Source organism: Fusarium coffeatum (genome assembly GCF_003316985.1).
Source record: "Fusarium coffeatum strain FIESC_28 chromosome Unknown BRIP53273_contig_74, whole genome shotgun sequence".
Lineage (NCBI taxonomy): Eukaryota > Fungi > Ascomycota > Sordariomycetes > Hypocreales > Nectriaceae > Fusarium > Fusarium coffeatum.
Window position 1 is genome coordinate 166,160 of NW_022157870.1, and position 20,085 is coordinate 186,244.

Here is a 20,085-nt window from a genome sequence, read left to right on the forward strand (position 1 = left end):
TTCTTTGTTTTACAGCGATTAATCTAGAATTCGTTGATGTGCGCCATCAAAAATGTACGAAGCAACCCGTTCTTTAGAAATGTAGATCCGTCGAGCTCACTCCTCGATCCGACTGCCACAATGAATGCTTTCCACAGAAGTGTTATTATTGATATGGCTAGAGCATGTCAGTGACTCGTTCCTCGCTATCTGGGAGTCGAGTACAGGCATGCAAGAGTACATGCTTAGTTTATCACAGCCTCGCAGAGGTGACTTTCAAAGCCTGAGTAGATGACCCCCATAAACACATTCCCACATTTGGTCAATACCTTCGTGCTCGTGTAGAATTACATAGTAGCTAAATACATCTCATTTCTTTCCCTTGCCCTTGCGCTTTCTGGTGTTTGCGGCTGGGCCATCATCAGATGTGCTTACATCCACCATAGGGGGCTCACTGGCTTCAGGAGCGAACTCTTCATGAACACTATCACCATCGGTATCGGCACCTTTGGCAGCATCCAGGACCTCGTTCATAATGCGTTTCCCTTCATCAATTTCTCCGTTCGAGGCACCACACGACATGCATCTCCATTGTCCGAGCTCGCTCAGAGCCTTGGTTCCAGGAGGAGCCTGTCCATTGACAACCCGGCATGATTGGCAGATAAGAACAATACGGTTTTTGGGGGCAGTCTCGTCCTCGCCGAGGAGGACATCGAAGATGCGGTCATACCAGTGGGTTTCAGCGGCAGCAGTCGAGTATGAGGAGTAGCTTCTCTGCGGTGGTGGGGGAGGAGGGGGTTGAGGGGTACCAGGGACAATGGGAGGCGGAGGGGGTCCTGTCCATTCGGCGTTGGGTGCAAACTCAGCACCTGGTTCCATCGAGTTTGGACCTGGCGCAGGGCTATGAGCCCGCTGGATGTTGGCCGTAGGAGGAGGAGGCATGCGCGTTCGGCCCGGAACACCCTGCTCAGGGGCAGCAGGCTGATGCTTCCCATTCGATGCCTTGTCTGCATTCTGCTCGCTATCCTTCTTCTTGCTCTTGTTGTCGGCCCCGCCGTACTTCTCGATCAACTCCATGGTGGAGTCATATTTGGTGGCCTCCTTGAGTTTCTGGATAGTCTTTGCGCGCTCTTGCTGATGCTCCCTAAGACGAGCGCTAAGGGTTTCGATTCGGAAGTTGTAGTATGCGGCGAGGGTCGTGCGCGTTACGTAGATACTGTCAGGGTCTTGTCAGCTTGAGAGTCGCATTGTTTATATCTGGCGAATAACATACAGTACTGGACCACCAGTGAGGCCGCCCCATTCGAAAGCACCGAGGTCGTTGTAGCCGACGACGAGAAGAAGGACTATCGCATAAACGAGATAAGCGAAACTTAGGTAAAGTGTCCAGATGACGCGAGCGCGGCGAGAGCTTGCGCGGAAGTTGTCGAGGGAGGCTTGAGCATCGGTGATTTTGGTCGATAGCGTAGAGAGAGTTTTTTCGAATGAGGCTGTATCGGAGGATTCTCCCTACCAAGAACATGTTAACGGTTGTATCGAAGCCTTGCTAAGACGAAGCCTCACCCTCCATGGCCAAAAAGCCACCATTCTGATCAAGGTGACAGCGTGGGAAGGGCCAGGTATACAAAAGAAGACAACGGAAGGAAAGACCGGGATGTAAGGGAGAGTATGCCCAGAATATGGGCGAAGAGTGTCGCAAGATAAAAGGAAAGATGGACAAGTGAAGGATCAAGAAAAGGTACGATGTAAAGGAATGGTAGAATATGAAGTTGAATTAACCAAGTCACAAGTGCAAGGTTGTGACCTCATTCAGCTCAGCTCATGTGGGCAACCTGAAGACGGGACCCAGGACCCGGGGGGGTTTAGACAGGGAGGGCATCTGGCCTGTGAAAGCTCCACTGATAGCAACTAAAAATGGGAGCGACAGCCTCAAGGGTTAACCACCTACTAGGTAGGTACCTACCCAACCTACCTAGGTACCTACCTACCTAGGGTAGGTAAGTGGCAGAAGGAACAAATTAGGTAAAACTGCATTCATAGACTCGCAGAGTATTGCAAATAAATATATGTATTGGATCTAAATAGTATTGAGAGTGGCTTCTCCGGTCATACAGCAAGTATATCCTCAAATATGCTTCCAATTGACTCTGATTGAGCAAAGGCCTCTTCACAACCTACCATTCCAAGCAAACCATGTCTCACCAGAATCTCTTCCTAACTTATCTTATTTGTCCTCTTGATCTATAGTCGTATTAGAAACACGGATTCTTGAACACATTAAAGTACAAAAATTGCAAGCCGGATTCCTCAACTCAACGTGCAGCGTCTGAAGTCCTTGTACTACTAGGTAATTTGATGCAACTCCTTCATCGTGATAGTGCCGTCTACAGTGCCTGATAGACGGTATCTATCGGATAGGTACGTTATTCGTTGACCCCTAGCTTGCTCACAGAGTTCAAGCCATCCAAGGGGCTACTTTCACACGTACCTGAATACGTGGAGCTGAAGCAGGATCTAACTAAGCCACAAAAACCAAGCCACAATCCTACCCCAGGAATTCAAGACGGATCTATCTTATGAGAAGCACTGTAACTCTGTCCACTGAGCCTCTGCCACCCGAGACAGAGACCCTGCAACTCCTTTCATCAGTTCAACCACCAACAGTCTCTCATCGTCATGAAGGCTTTTTGTTGAGCTGCTTCCCCTTCTCTTCACTTTAACTTTCTGGACTCTCATTTAACTCTTCGTATTTACTGACTCAAAGATTTACATTACTACCTAAATTGTGCGCGTCCCTTGGTCCCTTGAGACGTTGGTCTTTGACTCAAGGGAGCCACCATGTTCCAAGTGAGTTCTACCGTGATAGCTGTATGCGTTCTACTTGTATGTGCAACCGCTGACACTTCAACAGCGGTTCAAAAGCGCTATCGATCGGACCATTGCCGAGGAGCAAGCCCGCCAGCAGACAGCCACCCAGTCGAGAACACCATCTCGAACAGGCTCGACGTCGTCGCGCAAAGGCGATGGCACGCCAGCCCAGCGCGCAAAGTCCAGGAAACAAGCCTCCGATGCAGGCGACGCCCCGAACCCTGATCCTGCCGTTTTTGAAGCCGCTTTTGTGATTGACGATAGCGACGAACCAAGTCGAGCTGCTACCCCGTTGCCTCCTACCGCTAGCGACGAGAAAAAGACTGATAGCGCCAATGCTTCGGGCGGTGCATCGGAAGAGAAGGCCTCAGAGGGGCAAGGTCTCAATGATGAAGCCAGCACCGACAAGGGTGAAGATGGTGTAGCTGAAACTCCAGCAATTAAACCACAAACACCGAAGCCGCAGGAGTTAAGCCCGGAGATTCGTCAGAAGCTGCGCAAACTTGAAAAGCTTGAGGCGACATATCCTGGTAAACTCAACGCCCCCAGGTTGCATATCTTATGGCACAATAAACTAATCGCAATACCTAGAACTGCTTCGTTCTTACCGCGTCGCCCATAGGCGTGCGACGGCGATTGAGCCGTTCGAGAAGGCTCTCCGCGAAAACACTCCCTTAACTTCTATCAGTGATCCTGATGCCCTCGTGGAATACCTCAACCAAGTAAACCTGCGGAGTGATATGGTGATGCAGGAGCTGAAGAAGATCTCGGCTGACAAGGAGGAACTTCAGAAGAAGCACAATGAAGCTGAAGAAAAGACAAAGAAGCTGGAAGAAGAGTTGGCGACACTGAAGCTGGACAATGCTGATCAACCGAAGATCAACGATTCGGAGACAGCCAAGGACGCTAAGAATGACAAGCATGAAGACATCCCCCCCGAGGAAATTGAGAAATCGAAATCCCCTGTATCTTCTGTCATTGGCATGTTCTCGCCCAAGCACAAACCTCAAAAGTCACTCACCGAGGTCACCGAACCAAAGGAGTCTAACGAAGAGTTCTTTTCCTACGATGATGAGATCCCTCAGCTTCAGGCTGATGTTGCCTCAAAGTCTGAGGTGATCGAGAAGCTCAAGTCTGAAGTCGAGAATCTCCAGAAAGAGTTGAGTACAGTTCGAGAGACCAGTGCTGGCTTAGTTGAAAACTTGGAGAACGCTACTCGGGAGTTGAGCGAATCTCGTGATGCTGCTGCCGCCAAGGAGTCTTTGCAGGCTCAACTTGATGAGCGCAATAAGGAAATCAAGTCTCTGAACGAACGGCTGGAAGAGTCGCAGACGCAACTCAAGCAACTCGAAGAAGGCAAGAACGCACATAACGTCAAGGTCGACGAACTCAAGGTTTCACTTGCATCGTCAGATAAGCGCGCAAGCGAGCTTGATGCAGAGTTGGCCAAGGCTTCTAACGCTAAAAATATTTCCAAGAAGCTGATTGATGACCTCAACAACCAGATTGACACTTTGAAGAAAGAGAAAGCTGACAGCCAGACCAAGATTGATGATTTGGCCAAGAAATTGGATTCAAAGTCCACGACCGCAACACCTACCCCCACTGCAACACCAACACCTGTAGTTCCGCAAGCTGCGGCGGGCGGTGGTGGCAAGAAAAAGAACAACAAGAAAAAGAAGGGTAAGGGTGGTGCTGGTGGTGCCACAGCTCCTTCTCAAGTTTTACCAGCAGGAGACTCTACAGACACTCCTGAGCCAGCAGTTCCTGCTGAGACAGCTGGAAATGCCGAGCTAGAGGCTGAGATCGCCAAACTCAAGGAAGAAGTTACCGAAAAGGACACTCAGATCGACCGCCTTTGCAAGAAGCGCAAGACGGAGGAGGATCTGCGAGAGGAGATTGAGTCGTTGCAAGAGAACCTTCTCACGATTGGCCAGGATCACGTCGAGGCCAAGGACAAGATCAAGGAACTCGAGGCTGAAAAGTTGGAGTTGAAGACACAAATCACTGATCTGGAGAAGAAGATCAGCTCATCCACATCAGATGCCGAAGCCAGCACCAAAATGCAGAACGAAATGGACTCTTTGAAGACTGAATATAACGATCTTAAGGAAAAGACATCGACTCTGCAAGCCGACCTTGGTGCCGCTCAGCAATTGGCCCAAAATCGGTTCAAGGATCTCGCAGAACTACGTGAGGTGCTACAGAAGGCGCAACCCGAGCTAAAGAGCCTCCGCCAAGAGTCTGCCACATTAAAGACTACGAAGGAGGAGCTCGCGACCAAAACTAAGGAACTCAAGGATATGGAGAAACGGGAGAAGGACTTGAAGCGGGACTTGGAACGTGCTCAGAAGCTATCCTCTGACCGTGAGACGGAGATCAAGGGCCTGCAGGAGAAGGTGACTGCCGAGATTAACGCAAAGCTTCGCCTTGAAGATGCCCAGCGAGTCTCTGGACGAGACCTCCGCCGATGCGAGGCCGAGAAGGTTGAAGTCAGTGCAAGAGCTGATAAGGCGGAGCAGGAGCTCCAGACACTGCAGGACGAGCTAGGCAAACTACGACCCAAGGTAAATGAGCTGGAAGAGCAGATGCACAAATTGAGACGAGAGAAGGCGGCATCACAGGAGGAAGCGGACTTCAAGACGCAGCAATACAGCAACGCCCAAGGCCTGTTGAGTAGTATGCGAGACCAGACGGCTGAGATGTCAGTGCAATTAAAGGAATCTAAATCACAAGCCGAATCGCTAGAGGAGGAGCTGGCCGAGGTTCAGCGACTGCTTCAAGAGAGAACACGCGAGGGTGAAACGATGCGACGGCTCCTGGCGGACGTTGACGAACGTGCTGATAACAAGATACGAGATATGAGGGCACGAATGGAGGCAGCGGTCGAGGAGCGAGACCGGATTGAGGATGAGTCGGCTACACTCGCACGACGCAAAACACGCGAGACAGAGGATTTGAAGCAGAAGCTGAAGGACCTGGAGCGCGAGGTCAAGACTTTGACCCACGAACGAGACGAGCTTGAGCAACGTGAAAAGGAATGGCGCAAACGAAGGGAAGAGCTCGAATCAGTCGAAGAGAAGGCCGAGGCCGAGACCGATGAGCTTCGGACCACGGCTTCGCAGCTCCGAACAGCCTTGGATGCATCCGAGAAGCAGGTCCGCGACGTGGAGAAGCAGCGAGCTGAACTTCGACGGATGCTTGAGGAGTCGAGGCAACGGTACGAGAAAATTTCCAAGGACCTTAAGTCGGCGCAGACCAAGCTCGTGGCCAGTTCGAGTCGTAGCTCGTTCGACTCGGTCCGGAGTGGAAGCAATGGTTCACCAGCAGCTGCTGGGGCCCCAGATACTGTTTACCTTAAAACAATTCTACTGCAGTTTCTGGAACAGAAGGACACTAAGCTAAGAGCGCAGCTTGTACCGGTGTTGGGCAAGCTGTTGCGCTTTGATAAGTAAGTTATTCATCTCTACCGATATTTTTATGGACACGGGCTAATCAACTCTATCAGGACGGATGAACAAAAGTGGCAGAACGCTGTACAACATATTGAGGTCAAATAGACGAGAAGGAAGCAGATGGTCTATGCATGGAACGGCGTTGATGGATTGGGTTTAACGTCGTTGAGGTCTGTAATGGAACGGTTGTGGATGCAAGTGTAGGAATATTGTGAAGCTTGAGTGGGGAGTCTAGACTAAGCTATGGTTAGCCTCAATAGAAGTCATGACACTCAAATATCCCAGACTGGTTTATTGATGACCTCCCAACAGAGCACATGCAAATTTGATTAGTTGATCTACCCTCTCTGTAGCGATTTACGTAGTCAATCTCAAACGAGCTTGGGGATCGCGATGAGGTCGAGCAGGAGTACGGATCATTCATCATGCTGACCCCACGTCGACGTCATGATGGAAGCTCCCCCAGCACAGAAAACTATGTGCAACTCCAATTGTTTTTCCCCTGACGTGCTTTCTCTGACCATAACGGATACTTTCCTCCGCCATGTTTCGTCATGGACAGAACTTCTGCAGCGGGAGACTGGCATTGACCTCATCCTGGAGTCATTGGCGTACCTTGAGGGACGGGGGAGGCAGGAGTGCATAAGATGGCATTGGCTACTGCTACGACTACAGTTACAGCTACAGCTAGAGTACTGTACAGTTAGTTGTAGTTTCTATTCTGTTGTGTAATTACCCCTCTTTTTCTCTCCCCTTGAAATCTGGAACCGATATAAGAATCATGTCCAAGCAGCTCGCTCAAGCTATTAGAATCCCCAGCACCAGAAGCATTCTTGCACCTACACTTCGCCTTACGACCCCTCTGATTAAAACCTCTTGCACTCCAGCTGCGAACCAATCCCGAACCTTTCAATCAGGTATCCCAATAAACTTTCGATCTACCACAATCAAAATGGCGGGCACACAACCAGCTAGTGGCGGCGAGCACCGAGACTTCGCTCGCGACACTCTCTTTGATCTCAAGGGCAAGGTCGCTCTTGTGACAGGTACGTGCGACGGTACAATACTTCTATGTAACATGGTAACTAACCAATTGTAGGCGGTGGCTCAGGTATTGGTCTCATGGCCACTCAGGCTCTCGCTGTCAACGGAGCCAAGGTTTACATCACTGGCCGCACAAAGGAAAAACTCGACCGCGTCGTTGAGACTTATGGCAAGAACATTGCTGGCGAGATCATTCCCATCCAGGCTGATGTCGGTAACAAGGAGGGCATTCAGAAGCTCTACGACGAGTACAAGTCCAAGGAGGATTGCTTGTGCATCCTTGTCAACAACGCCGGTATCTCGAGCAACTCTTTCCAGGTTGAGGCCGATTCCGCGCAGGAGATGAAGGAGAACCTCTTCGACAACAAGGATGCCACTTTCGAGGACTGGAACCAAACATACAACACAAATGTTACTGGGCTGTACTTCACCACCGCCGCCTTCCTGCCTCTTCTCCAGAAGAGCAGTGAGAAGCACCAGGGCTGGAGCTCAACTGTCATCAACATTAGCTCCATTAGTGGCTTGATCCAGAAATCTCAACATCACTTTGCGTACAATGCCTCAAAGGGTGCCGCCGTCCACCTCACTCGCATGCTGGCTGCTGAGGTTGTCAGCAACAAGCTCAAGATTCGGGTCAACGGTATTGCCCCTGGAGTCTTCCCCTCCGAGATGACCACCGATGGCAGCGACGAGACCCAGAAGAGCTTCATTCCCAAGGAGAAGTACGCTGAAAAGGTTCCCGCTGGACGGGCTGGCAAGGATCAGGATATGGCTGCCACTGTGCTTTTCTTTGCCACAAATCAGTACCTGGTTGGACAAACACTTGCCGTTGACGGAGGCTACACCATTGCCGCTGGTCAGTAGAAGAATGGTAAAGGGATCAAAACTACTGTAATATAACAATGATACGGCATTAATAATGAATGACACATTATGATACAGGACCAAACAAATGGCTCATGTCCCTCTCTCTTTCCCTCCCCGATCGTGAAACAGCAACTAGCTACCTAGACCTCATGTTGGTTTACAATGGCAGGCAGTATCATTGTTATATTTATTCTGAATCCACTACTATTGATCGAGTGGATTGGCAATAATTTAAAGAGTTATTGAGTTCATACATGGTGTGATTGCCAAAGGCATATCTGATTATCCATCCATCTATCTATCAATCACTCCCTCATTACAAAAAGAGCACCTCCAATTCCTCATGACCAGAAAAACGAAGAGCAAAAGACAAACTCCGGTACAGGGAATCGAACCCTGGGCTCCGCGGGACTTGTTCTCTCAGGTTATGAGAGCGCGAAATGTTAGCCACTACACCATACCGGACGTCAAACAGTTATGATGGAGTGCTCAAACTTTGCTCCAAGACAGATACATGTTGTACACTTCGAGCGGAATTAACAATTGTAATTATCCCAGTCCTTTTTCCCTCTCATGGAAAACATGTGCAGGAGCTGCTTTGATGGTGAGAGGCATTGTCTCTTGCTCAGTTCTCTAGTCCATAGCGCAAATTCTTGATAGCTGAGGATGTTGGAAACCAAACAACGTAGGGTTCTGATTGAATTAAGTAACTAACTGAGAATCATGAATGTCGAGGATTGCTTCTTCGCAATGAGGACATAACAAATAACCCTACAAAAGACCCGATAGCTTAAAGAGGAACCTGTCAACATCGCGAAATCTCAGAAGTCAAGTCACAAAAGCCACATGCCAGAAGCCACACTTCCATCGCCTTTCTTTTTCTCTTCTTCCTCTTCCTTGTTCTCCACCCGATAAGCTCCCGTTCTCCGACTCCACCTCAGCGAAACCCGGGTTCTTGTGTCTTCCCAGCACACTCCCCCCTCACCATTTATGTATCCAACCACCATAACAAAGCGTGGAGGTACATGGAACTTTGCAAGCCCTCACTGTTCCCCGCTGCAACGGCGGCTTCACCCGCTGTACCGCACGCACATCAAAAACACATCCATCCGTTCCCAGGAATATGGCTCACGCTTAGCCTCTAGAGGAAGCGACTGGCCCCAGAGTAGTGTAGGGCTGAAAGGATTTTCTATACCGAGAGTGCTTTACGTGCATTCTAGTTGCGATGTCGCTTGCATTTGGTTGCGACCTGCTGGTGGTGGTTTTATTATCGCGGTACTGGTTTTAATTCATTTTCACGAGCAGCTATTTCGCATTCACGTATACCAGTCCAGTCGAAAGAAGAGTTGAAGAAGAATATCCTTATTTCAGTTTATCATCGAAAACAACGGTTAGATATCTGTCATTGGCCGGAAGGTTGTCCCCCCAAAGCCCAGTACCTCCGTGCACAATAACCCAAAGCATACCGTAAACTGTATCCTCATGGCTTCTGGTAGACTTCTCGACTCTTCATGAGCCTCCGTCTTCGGTTTCCCGATAAAACAGCCCCCTTCCCACCACAATCTGTTGGAAGGGGCCATATACAAAAACGCCGTACATGCAATGCCTCCGTATTCGCAGACCCTCGCCCTAGCGATATGAAAAAGAAAAGAAACCCGACAAGATGAAATGGGGGCGAGGTAAACAAAGGAAACCCGAAAACAAATGGTAAGAAAATGTGGAGTGGTGACGTGATCGCGCGAAGGGGTCAGTTGTATATCGCACTCCGGGTATCATAATGATGAGAATCCCTAATGCTCTGGTGTATCGTTCAAATGTGCCGTGATGCCGAATAGTGCCTTTGGATCCTGTGATGCGCAGGCAGGAGGGTGAGACGAATAAATGAGATGAAAAGCAATCCCAATAAACAGAAGTGCCAAGGTAAATAATAAAGGTGTAGACATAAAAAGAAAATTCAAGCCCATCGAAGGCTAGAGACACCTGGAAAGCGACAGAGTCTGTACTATTCCAGGGAAAGAATGGGCCATCCAAATTGGTTGGCGATAAGCAACCGAGTCGCTAAGTAAAATGCTCATTCCCATAATCCATAAAGTCGTGTGTTTCGAGAATTGTGCCGTAATGTCTATGAGATGGTGTGCGGATATGGTCAAGTCCAGTCTCACTTGTGCTTCTGCATCCACTTGGCATCAAGCCAGCCGACTTTGTCAAAAGCGGTCCACAGCTTTGAGGCTTTGTTGACGTCGATTTTGCAAGCCTGCTGAGCATCTGTCTTGCGGAATTCTTTGTTGGTACGCAGGCAGGCAAGTCTTCGCTCAAAGATACGCCTCTTGCTAGTCAGGTAGGTTGCAGCATCTAAGCGTAGACTGCTGGCCAAGGTCATCTCATCGGGATGAAGAAGTCTCTTGTTTGGGTCGTTGCTGAGGTCAAGCGCCTGTCCCTTCCATTCCACCTTTAAGCTATTGGATTTGTCGGGCAGTGAGTCAAGAGGTGGGCAATAGTCGGGCAGTTGATCGAAGTCTTTGTCCTCACGGTTGGGAGCGACAGCGCGACGAGACGGCTCAGGAGTGGCACTTACACGGCCAGCCGGTCGCGAGAAGCCGGCACCAGGACTGGGGCCGGTGGGAGGGTGGGTACGGATCGGCCGCGGGGTGGATTGGGGCTTCTGGACCCGATCGCGCTGTTTTGGTGTCTTGGTGGGTTTAGCAGGCATGATCTTGGGGAAGCGTTTGCCCTGAGCCTTTCGGGCCTCTTCGAGATAGCGTCGTTCCTGACGGAGCCAATTCCGAGGGTTGGCTGTATAGTTCTTCATGACCTGGGACTTGAAGCAAAGCACCAGATTGTATTCCTCATGGTTCGGTGGTGAGACCCGAGCAAAGGTCACAGGCGATTGAGCTCGAGCACGGATGTGATCTTCAATGATACTATTGTGACTTTGCTCAGACTCGGTGGTATTGAACAGAGGCTCTTGAACTGGGCTGGAAGGAGATTCATCGACAGGGTAAAGAAGAGGATCTTTAATTGCGTTGGAGGGCCCATTCGGCACCTCTGCAGTCGATGAGACAAGCTTGCTATAGGGCGAGATTGGAGGAGACATTGGCATTGGGTGTTTCTCGGAGTCGACTTTCGAAGAGGCTATCGTTCGGGGACCGTAGAACTTTCTGAAATCGAAAGTATCATGAGGTTGATCCGGAGGCGACATCAGATTGGGAGTTTTGGAGTCCATTGAGGCAGGATGCATAGGAGGGCCCATTGCGCTGCCGGTTTGCGCGGTGTGCGGAGAGTTGGCCGCCATTGTTGCGATGTTTGTATTGAAAGATGGTTTAAGTTGATGAATCGGAGAAGAAGACGACAAAGGTGGTTGAAATAGAATAATTCGTTTGATAAGTTGGTATTGTCGAATGCGGTGGAAGGTAGTGTGTGTACCTGGCAGTGCAATGCAGATATGGATAGGGTAAAATGGTTTGTCAGCCACGAATTGCAGTCAGTGACAATGACTGTTGTTGTGGCGAAACCGTTTGCTGGAGACCTTTTTAGGACCTAAAAAGGGCGGCAGGCTTGCAATTAATAGGTTCAGGGAGAATGCCTGAATAAGCCGGAGTTAGAGTATGAGTCTTGTCGGCTTTGTTTGCGTGTGCCCAAAGTGTATGTAAGTGCGCTCGCTGTCAGTGACTGGACGGGCGCCTAAAACCAGAGTAGGCAGCAACAGGGCGGCGAAACTGGAGGAGGGGGGCGAAGGGGAAGGCGGAGTTGACAAAGGAGGGGGGGTCGGGATAAAACTTTGGGTCCGAAAGACCAGAGGACCAAAGACCAAGAACCGATCTGTGGGACGGACACCGTACCAGACCGTATGACTTTGGAGAGCAATGGCTCTTTGATACTGCCGACTGGACAATTAAATTGGCCGTAACCTGACGACTTTTGAGGGTCGCTCGACGGGATGGTTTGATGATGTGGCAGACAGCCTATGCCAGTTGGTCAATGTTGAATGTCAGAAAATGGTGGTGATTGACAGAAGAATTTGTTCATCCAGGATGGAATGAAAAGGTAGCTTGGTTTATATAGGAATCAATGTAATGTGGGAAAAGAAGTTTGCGCGCGTGTGCGCATAGCGACTGCACTGCACACACGAGAGTTAAACTCAAGACACAGAAGTAAAGTAAAGATATGAGTCAAACTCAGTCTTGCGGATTAACCTTTCCAATCTGCAATTGACAAGTGTGTATGCTTCAATTTGTTTGCGCGGAAATTCAATGTGAGACGGGAGATATGAGTTGAGAGTCGGAAGAGGAGAGGAAGCAGAGCGAGCGAGGCCAAAGAAAGGAGGTCTTTGTCTCGGTAGCACTAAGGTAGCGAGCGAACAAGCAACCAAGCAATCAAGCAAGCGATGACCTGGTACCTATGGCTGCCTTTTTCACCTTCCTCAACAGATGTCCAATTGGGAATAGATCAGGTCGTAATCGACTCGTCTCCCCTGCGAATGCAACAGTTGAGCGAGAAAGTCTAGAGAAAGAGAGAGGACCTTTCGTTTCGAGACGGCGCCAGAGCAGGATCCGTTGGGATGACTGTGCGCTTGAGCAAGCAGACAAGCGGGTGGGGGGATATAGTGAGTAGGTGGAACGAGATGTCGATTGATGCTCAGGTCAATTGCAAGCAAGACAATGCTTGAGGTTAAAGTGTTGTACAGTCAGGTACGTAGTGGGAGTCAAGTGTTCATCAGCGATATATCGCTTCAAAGTTACAGAGGGAAGCAAGATGCGTATGCTGAGGAAGAAGGAAGAGGAAGGAGAAGGAAACGGAAAAGAAAGGGGTGTGTCATGGCTGATAGGTATGAAATGGACTACCCATTAATGCAGCGCAATCAATACCTACCTACTCTGTACCTACGCTGCAATTGACATTTACTACAAACAATACAATAAGCTATCTGTACGCCTAGATCCAATTCCCTCGGTCAATGGCTCACACACTGAGACTCGCTCACCCACACAGTGGCGTCTCATGGAAACGGAGGAAGGAAGACGGACGGGAATGGTCAAAGAAGGGGAAGCAAGGGGTACAATAAGAAGAAGATCAGGGCGTGCATGTAATAAAAGAAACGTGGATTAAGCGCAGCCACAATGAAATGTGATAACCTATGCAACGAGGTAAGAACTGCTATCAACACACCCCTCCTCTCATGGCATGGCCTCTTTTTGTCCCTTTCTCTAATCAATCAATGTCTGGAATACAGATACAGTACAGGACAGGACGGACATGCTTTCAACCGTCCAACGCGCAATAGACATGTCACTTTCGCAGCCTCCTTTCCCCATGCGCCAGGTTTCTAATACTTGACTGGTTGAATAGCCATTCCATTGGATCCCTCAAGGCCTACGGATAGACACAGTACATACTGTCTACAGCATTGACTGACTGTAGAGGATCCAGTGTTAACCTAGTCCTTGAAAAGAAGTGGACCCAAAAAGAAACTGTACAGTGCCTTCCTTAGAAGGTTCCATTAGAGTTCGGTGAGCGAAGAGACATTGGATCAGATTGATAGCTTGTGAGTAATCTTCAACATTAAATTTTTGCGTGACCTAGAGATTGAACATTGACGCAACAAAGTATGACGGTAATCTCGGTCAATTGGCCTTGTCGTTCATCTTCATCTTCATCCCCCATCTTGTTCCCAAACCCAAGTCATGTGTGAGGTGGTCGCGCAAGGGTCATCAGGGACTTCTTGTCAACCACGGGAGGGGTGGGTCTGTGGATCCTTTTTTTTTCGATACAGTAAGGTAGGTAGAGATGGTGACGGGCTGACCCTTTCCTTCCCAAAAATATCCCACCGTCCGTCTAGAAACTGAACCACTGCGGCGTACGGAGACCCTCCTTGCACCGTACCGTACCGTACCTACCTTCACTGTACTTAGGTACCTAGGTAGATATATGCACGGAAGGTCGAGGCAGATTATCTATCAATCCAATCCCAACGGACCCAAATAGATTGCTTTAGCTTTCTCTAAGAAAGCTCTTTTTCTTTGACTCACTCTGTTATCCCATTTACCTTACTGCCTAAAGTGAAAGTTCAATTGTTAAGCAAAGTTGAACAGCTTTTCAGTACCTGCTTTGTCATGCCCCTGACTGCGAGTTGCATGCTTGAATGTTCAGCAAGGAATTGGGCTGTAAAGTCAATTCACAGAAGGAATTTCCAGACTTGAGCTAGTGTGAGTGGAGAATAGAGCAAAGAAGCAACTCACAAAGTGAAGTGAATAATATGTAAGAAACGACACCAAAAGCAAAACGTCCATATCGTGGCCGAGCAGCGGGACGGAGATCAGGTCCCCTGTTTAGCTCCACGGGAAATTGTCCAATGTCTCGAGCGAGCGTCTCTCTTGTGGCTTTAGACTAATATCTCAGCAATGCCAAGGATAATATGCTATCAATGCCAGCCATGCCAGGGCAGTACTGTGGTCAGAGGTGCATCCATCCGTGGTTGTTGAGAGAGATCGCCGTCCAGGTATTCGAACCTAATGCCCAGTAACAGCGTGTCTACCTGTACTGGTTGATATCTTGCAGGCGAGTTGCTGGCTTGTCAAGACTCAATTGCTGAGGCTGGCTGGCTGTCTGTCTGTCTGTCAGGCCTCCAGCTCTTTCAGCCAAGGCAGTGGTGATGCCAGCAGTTCGTGCGCCATTACGGCCTTGGTATGCGGCATGTAGGTACATGTTCCACCTAGCCTGTTCGGCTTTCCATCACATCTAAAGGCGCTGTGTGGCTTGGTCAGAATTGGCAACGTCCACGAGGCCGGCGCCAAAACTCCCAAACCCAGTTAGTTCCCCAAGGTAGGTACCATTTGGATGGTCCATCTCCCTGTTCCTACAGAAGGCTCCGGACAAGAGATCTAGCCTGCGTTTATTCAGCGGCAGATGCGCGTCCCTACATTAAACACGGTCGATCATGATGCCATCTGAACTTTACCATGTCACCAGAAGAATTGACCTCACAGCACCATCACTGCTTCTCTTTCGCTTCTTACAACGCTGATTCTTTCAACAACAAAATTAATCTTATCTTCTTACTCCTCAGCGCCTGCTTCCTACCAGAAGAAATCGCGATCGAGACGATAAACACCCAGTACAGTATGAGGGGGGCGTGCAGCAACCATGTATGACGGTTCATGTCTTGAATCAGCCCTCCTCTTTCTCGCTGCCCGACGCCCAATTGATCAAGAACGCCGTGTGCCAGTTCCGGATTTCTTTGGCACTTAGATCAGTATTTCTAGTTTGGATGTCATCTCGCCAGTTGTCTGCCTCGACCTGCCGTCTGACTTGACTTTGACCGACTTAGCCTACTGCGCTACTATGCAGGCTCATGTTTGTAAGCCTGACGATACCTGTAGACTACTAACCTAGCTACAGTATCTTCTGAACTGATGTGCATCTATCTTCAATTTCTATGTCTGAGTGTCGTCAATCGTTCCCGCTTCCGGATTTCCATATTCAGACCCTTTGTTTCGTCCCTTGGAGAGCCCTGGAAAATGATCAACCCCCACCAAGCACATGTCACTTACTCACTGTTCATGTCGACTCATGATTCAATTTGGTGTTGAATACGGAACATCGACCATCACACGTATGTAGTTGATTTGTCGCATGAGATGAGCGTTCAATCAATGTCTATCAAGGAAACATGACCATGGTCACCTATCCCTGTTGCTCAACAACAGAAAGGCGTCCTCATTTCTTTTGGCACTATTTGCAATCGGAGTAACTCAAGTAGATGCTAGATACCTATTCACAACATCCAAACCTAGCGTCTTTCATCAATTGCGCTTCGAATCACGAATCGAAGCGAATGCATTTTCTCGTTCACTCTTTGATTCAGTTATCCAAAGTGTAATTCCTCCCCCACACTACTGTACTTCGATGTGAGTCACAGGACGGAGGAGAAACAGGCTTGGTCTGCCCCAAAGACACACTAAAGAGACCGAAACGAGACCTGGTGCCAAGTCATGTCTGGTCTAGTGAGTCCTTGGCATGTATGGGGGGCACATGCTAAGATGTCCATACATTGCGCTAGGGGGGGAGTGGCTGATATCCATGGAAGACAGCAGTGAATTATCGATAAGGAGTTTGGAGGCTTCTGGAAGGATTGCTGATTGGTGACTGCTGACGCTTGACGATGGATTGAGTTGTCGTTGATGGGAGATGGCATGATGGCATGATAGCATTTACATCATGGCCAAATGCCAACGTCATCATCTCTTGATGGCATTGGCACGAATGTATTTTCTGTTATGGGCTCAAAATTGCATGAGATATGTCGTGCGTATTTCGATGGTTCCCAACAGAGACACAGTCAGTTATGTGCGAGGATTCTGACCCTGTCCGTCAGCGTGCGAAGATAGAACAATTATCTGTATCTTGAGCACACCATGGGACTGATGAGCTTACGGTGGCGATGTGAGATCTAATCTGGTTCTAACGCAAGATAGATAATTCAATTCTGGGACTATGTCACCTGCATCTTGAGCACATCATCAATTGAATGTCCGGGTCAGCCGAAGGAATAGTCGGCTTGAGCAAGGAGTTACAGGCCAACTTGGCTACATCCTTGACACTACATTTATGAGTAGTTGACGTCTGCGATTGAGTCAACCCGCAATAAGAATCTCATAAACAAAGCAAAGAAAGCAAAGCAAAGTCGGGGGGAAATCCGAACCGAGAAGCCAGCGGAATAACCAGTATATGTGGGACATGCACCCTTTGTTAGATAGGTAGGTAGGAAACTATTATATTCGGGTCTGCCAAGTGAGGTCATGCTCTGACTCTTGTTCTTACTATTGTATGCTGCCTTTTGTCGTATTCATCAAGATAAGAGACCACTAATGCAACTTCCGAATATTTATCGATAGCGAAAGCTCAGACTATTCCCCAGATTCTGGGGGAGGTATCCGTAGGGAGGTTACACATACATGGATGTTGCTAGGTTCCAAGGTTGTTAACAAGGTTCCCCACTATTGCTCTCTCGATCGTCCAGAGACGCTCTGGCAGGTGCGAGTGACTGACTGACTGTGAGTGTCGAGCACATGACAGATAGTCTACAGCAGACGAGGCCATTTGCAAGGTGATAGCTGATATAGACTAGGTGGCTGGCTGGTGGTAGAATCGGGACGACGGCCTACCACGCTCCCATTGCCTTGGTTGTGAAACGGCCCGCCCGGCGCGTGAACCCTCCGTCCCATCCACTCCGTATACTCAATCGGCGGTGGCTGATAAACATCCGCTGTAGTGGTGGTTGTCAAGGCTCGTACGGAGAGGGCGGCTCTCGGCTGTGAGAGGACCGCTATTTCCAAAGGGTGCTGGGAACTGGAGGCTCACGAGGTATGTTTCCGTGGAGTATCACTCTAAACTACTACAGTAAAGGACTGTACGGTATCATTCATACGGTCATTTGACCGCCTTGTTCTGAGACAAAACGAGAGAGATTGAGACATGGGAGTCTGAGCAGATCAAGACAAAGAGTAAGGCAAAACACGCACGAGACTAATCAACACCCGCATTGCATGGCATAAGATCGGAGATAATTAGAACCAGACGTATCTTGAGTACTGGATCGCATTCGGAAAGTCAGCGAGGGTGTTGCGCATCAGCATCGCATCAAGCAAGTCATTGAGCATTGTCTCAGTGTCTACGGATACTACAGTACGGTACGGTACATGCATCAATTGAGGCTAATGGCGGGCGGGATATTGATTGACCTTGTTGACCGACAGAACAAAGATGGGGGCTGGAGGCGTCAAAGACTTGGGGCTGTGCGACACAGAGAGCGGTCAGCGTCCTTCTGTTGACAGTGGAAGAGGATGGGAAAATACATCGAGGATGCAACGATCCAAGGAACTGATTGATTGATTGATTGATTGATTGATTGATTGCTCACTCACAAACGATCTAGACCCCTCAGATCCAGACCAGAGGATGCGCATGTGCATCTGCATGTGCTAACTTGAAAAGACGTCATCACAGGGACCAGTCCTTGACGGGCGCATTAGTGGACGGGACCCTTTTACTGCTGCTGCAAAGCAGAGCTACCTACACCACACTACCTACCTACCTACCTCTAGGTGCCCCTCTACAGTAAACTCAAGAGGGGTCGAATTGAGTCAATTGACCTCCAACAATCCAAATATTATGCCTCACTTTTTGACCCGCGCCATGGTTGCAATCAAGCGGAGTGTTTGTAGCGCCATTTTCGAGGCGTCAATTGCACATTCCGTGCGCTTACAGCGTCAACTATTTACAGTACAGTACAATACACAACCATTGGGGACAAGAGTCATATGTTCTATCTACATCCCTTCTACAGTATGGAATTCATGGATATGATCGCCATCCATCATCCGTGCCTCAACTTTCCGGCCTCCAGGCTCCAGCTGATCGACCTCTGCAAGCCTGCAAGGTTGAAGGACCCTGACTGAGACAGAGAATGGAAGAAACGGTGAGAGAAACCTGATCCACCGTCTTGTACTCTGTACTTGTATCGGCCTTCCGTTTCCCATGTGCCGTCCGTCCTTCGGTTCGGCCAATCTCTGGCGACGGTTCATGATGGATATTGCCTTGTTGGGCGGCTAGAGAGATTCGGGCCGCGTGCACGGGTGTCAAGTCAAGTTCCGTTTGAATCATTGGATCTGTTTCTTGGTCACTCTCACTTTCTCCTGTAAGACTTACGTACATACTATGCTTTTGAAATTGGATGTTGCGTTTTACTCATCTTGTTGTTAAACTAGCCCATCTCTCGCATTATCCTCTTCCACTTCCATGTAAAACAAACGACAATCAAATCAATGACAAGTCAACCTCGACTCGCATATCAAAGTCCGTGATAATCGCACTCCCTTACTGTCTCCGCCTCAAAAGAAGCAGCATCCCCACTGACCACAAGACAACTCAACTCCATACCCAAAGGGACGGCCCCACCACGTTCAGTCAATCATATGGGTCTCGTTCCTAGACTTGACTTGATTAGATAGAGAATGAGAAGGATGTGCCTGTGCCTGTGCCATGTGAAAGTCGATACCCCTCGCGACTGGTGGGGGTCGAACGTCTCTGCTCTGCTCTGGTCGATTACGACCAGCGGCAACGTGCACTCTCTATCTATCTAGTCATGGATGTCACGGGATAAGTGAATGAGGCCTGGTGAATTGTCCAAGGCCAAGAATTCCTTGCTTCCTTTCTTTTCCTTTTGACTCAATTGCCTCATTGCCTTTACTTAACAAAGATACGGTGGATATGGCAGTGTGGCGCATGTTGGCTCTGCTGGCTGCCAGCAAACAATGGTACTGCATTGGGTTCAAGCAGGATTCAATTGACGCAGCTGATTTGTTGGCATGGCTAAAGCACTCAAGCATTGTACAGTATAGGCATGGCATGGCATGGCATAACACCCACGTCCATGGTCGTTTCAGCACTGTGGCGTGTCAGCATCTGCTTGGATGCGGAAAATCCAATGGCATTGTGCAAATAATTAGAGTGGCAAGTTGCTATTCAACGTCACCACTCTCTTGCTCTTGTTTCTTCCCTTGTCTCTTCTCTCTGATGCGCTGTCAGTGCGACCTTGGTTTCTTTTGTTTCATGCCGTGGAGCCACACAATGCATGACAGGATATGCAACGCAAGTTCCACTGGAAGACGCCGTAGCAAACTTCCGCTGCATCATTCCATCAATGGACCTTGTTTCAGGAACACAGGGGGGCCGAAGATCTCCCTTCTCAAGGCGGGAATCTACTTGCGTGATGCATTGATCACTAGATTGTCTAATTATATGTACATCTTGAAAAGCCAGCCCAGATCACTGGTGGCCTCAGGTTTTTCAAACCACTCCAGAGGGAGTTTGAGCC

The 20,085-nt window shown here is 49.0% G+C and overlaps 4 protein-coding genes across 4 annotated transcripts; 2 read left to right on the forward strand and 2 right to left on the reverse strand.

The window, feature by feature from the left end:
- Window positions 1-348: 348 nt before the first annotated feature.
- On the reverse strand, window positions 349-1,566 carry FIESC28_03521 (uncharacterized protein; the record flags this gene model as incomplete). The annotated part of the gene is made up of 3 exons (XM_031157670.1): window positions 349-1,195; window positions 1,253-1,488; window positions 1,543-1,566. The coding sequence occupies 3 exons, from the start codon at window positions 1,564-1,566 to the stop codon at window positions 349-351; spliced, it is 1,107 nt and encodes a 368-aa protein (XP_031018316.1).
- Window positions 1,567-2,817: 1,251 nt separating this feature from the next.
- Window positions 2,818-6,407, forward strand: FIESC28_03522 (uncharacterized protein; the record flags this gene model as incomplete). The annotated part of the gene is made up of 4 exons (XM_031157671.1): window positions 2,818-2,826; window positions 2,891-3,377; window positions 3,439-6,298; window positions 6,356-6,407. 4 exons carry the CDS (start codon window positions 2,818-2,820, stop codon window positions 6,405-6,407), a joined length of 3,408 nt encoding a protein of 1,135 aa, XP_031018317.1.
- Window positions 6,408-7,254: 847 nt separating this feature from the next.
- FIESC28_03523 (uncharacterized protein) lies at window positions 7,255-8,210 on the forward strand (the record flags this gene model as incomplete). Its single annotated transcript, XM_031157672.1, has 2 exons — window positions 7,255-7,348; window positions 7,402-8,210. 2 exons carry the CDS (start codon window positions 7,255-7,257, stop codon window positions 8,208-8,210), a joined length of 903 nt encoding a protein of 300 aa, XP_031018318.1.
- A 2,161-nt stretch (window positions 8,211-10,371) lies between these two features.
- On the reverse strand, window positions 10,372-11,505 carry FIESC28_03524 (uncharacterized protein; the record flags this gene model as incomplete). Its single annotated transcript, XM_031157673.1, has 1 exon — window positions 10,372-11,505. One exon carries the CDS (start codon window positions 11,503-11,505, stop codon window positions 10,372-10,374), a length of 1,134 nt encoding a protein of 377 aa, XP_031018319.1.
- Window positions 11,506-20,085: the final 8,580 nt, after the last annotated feature.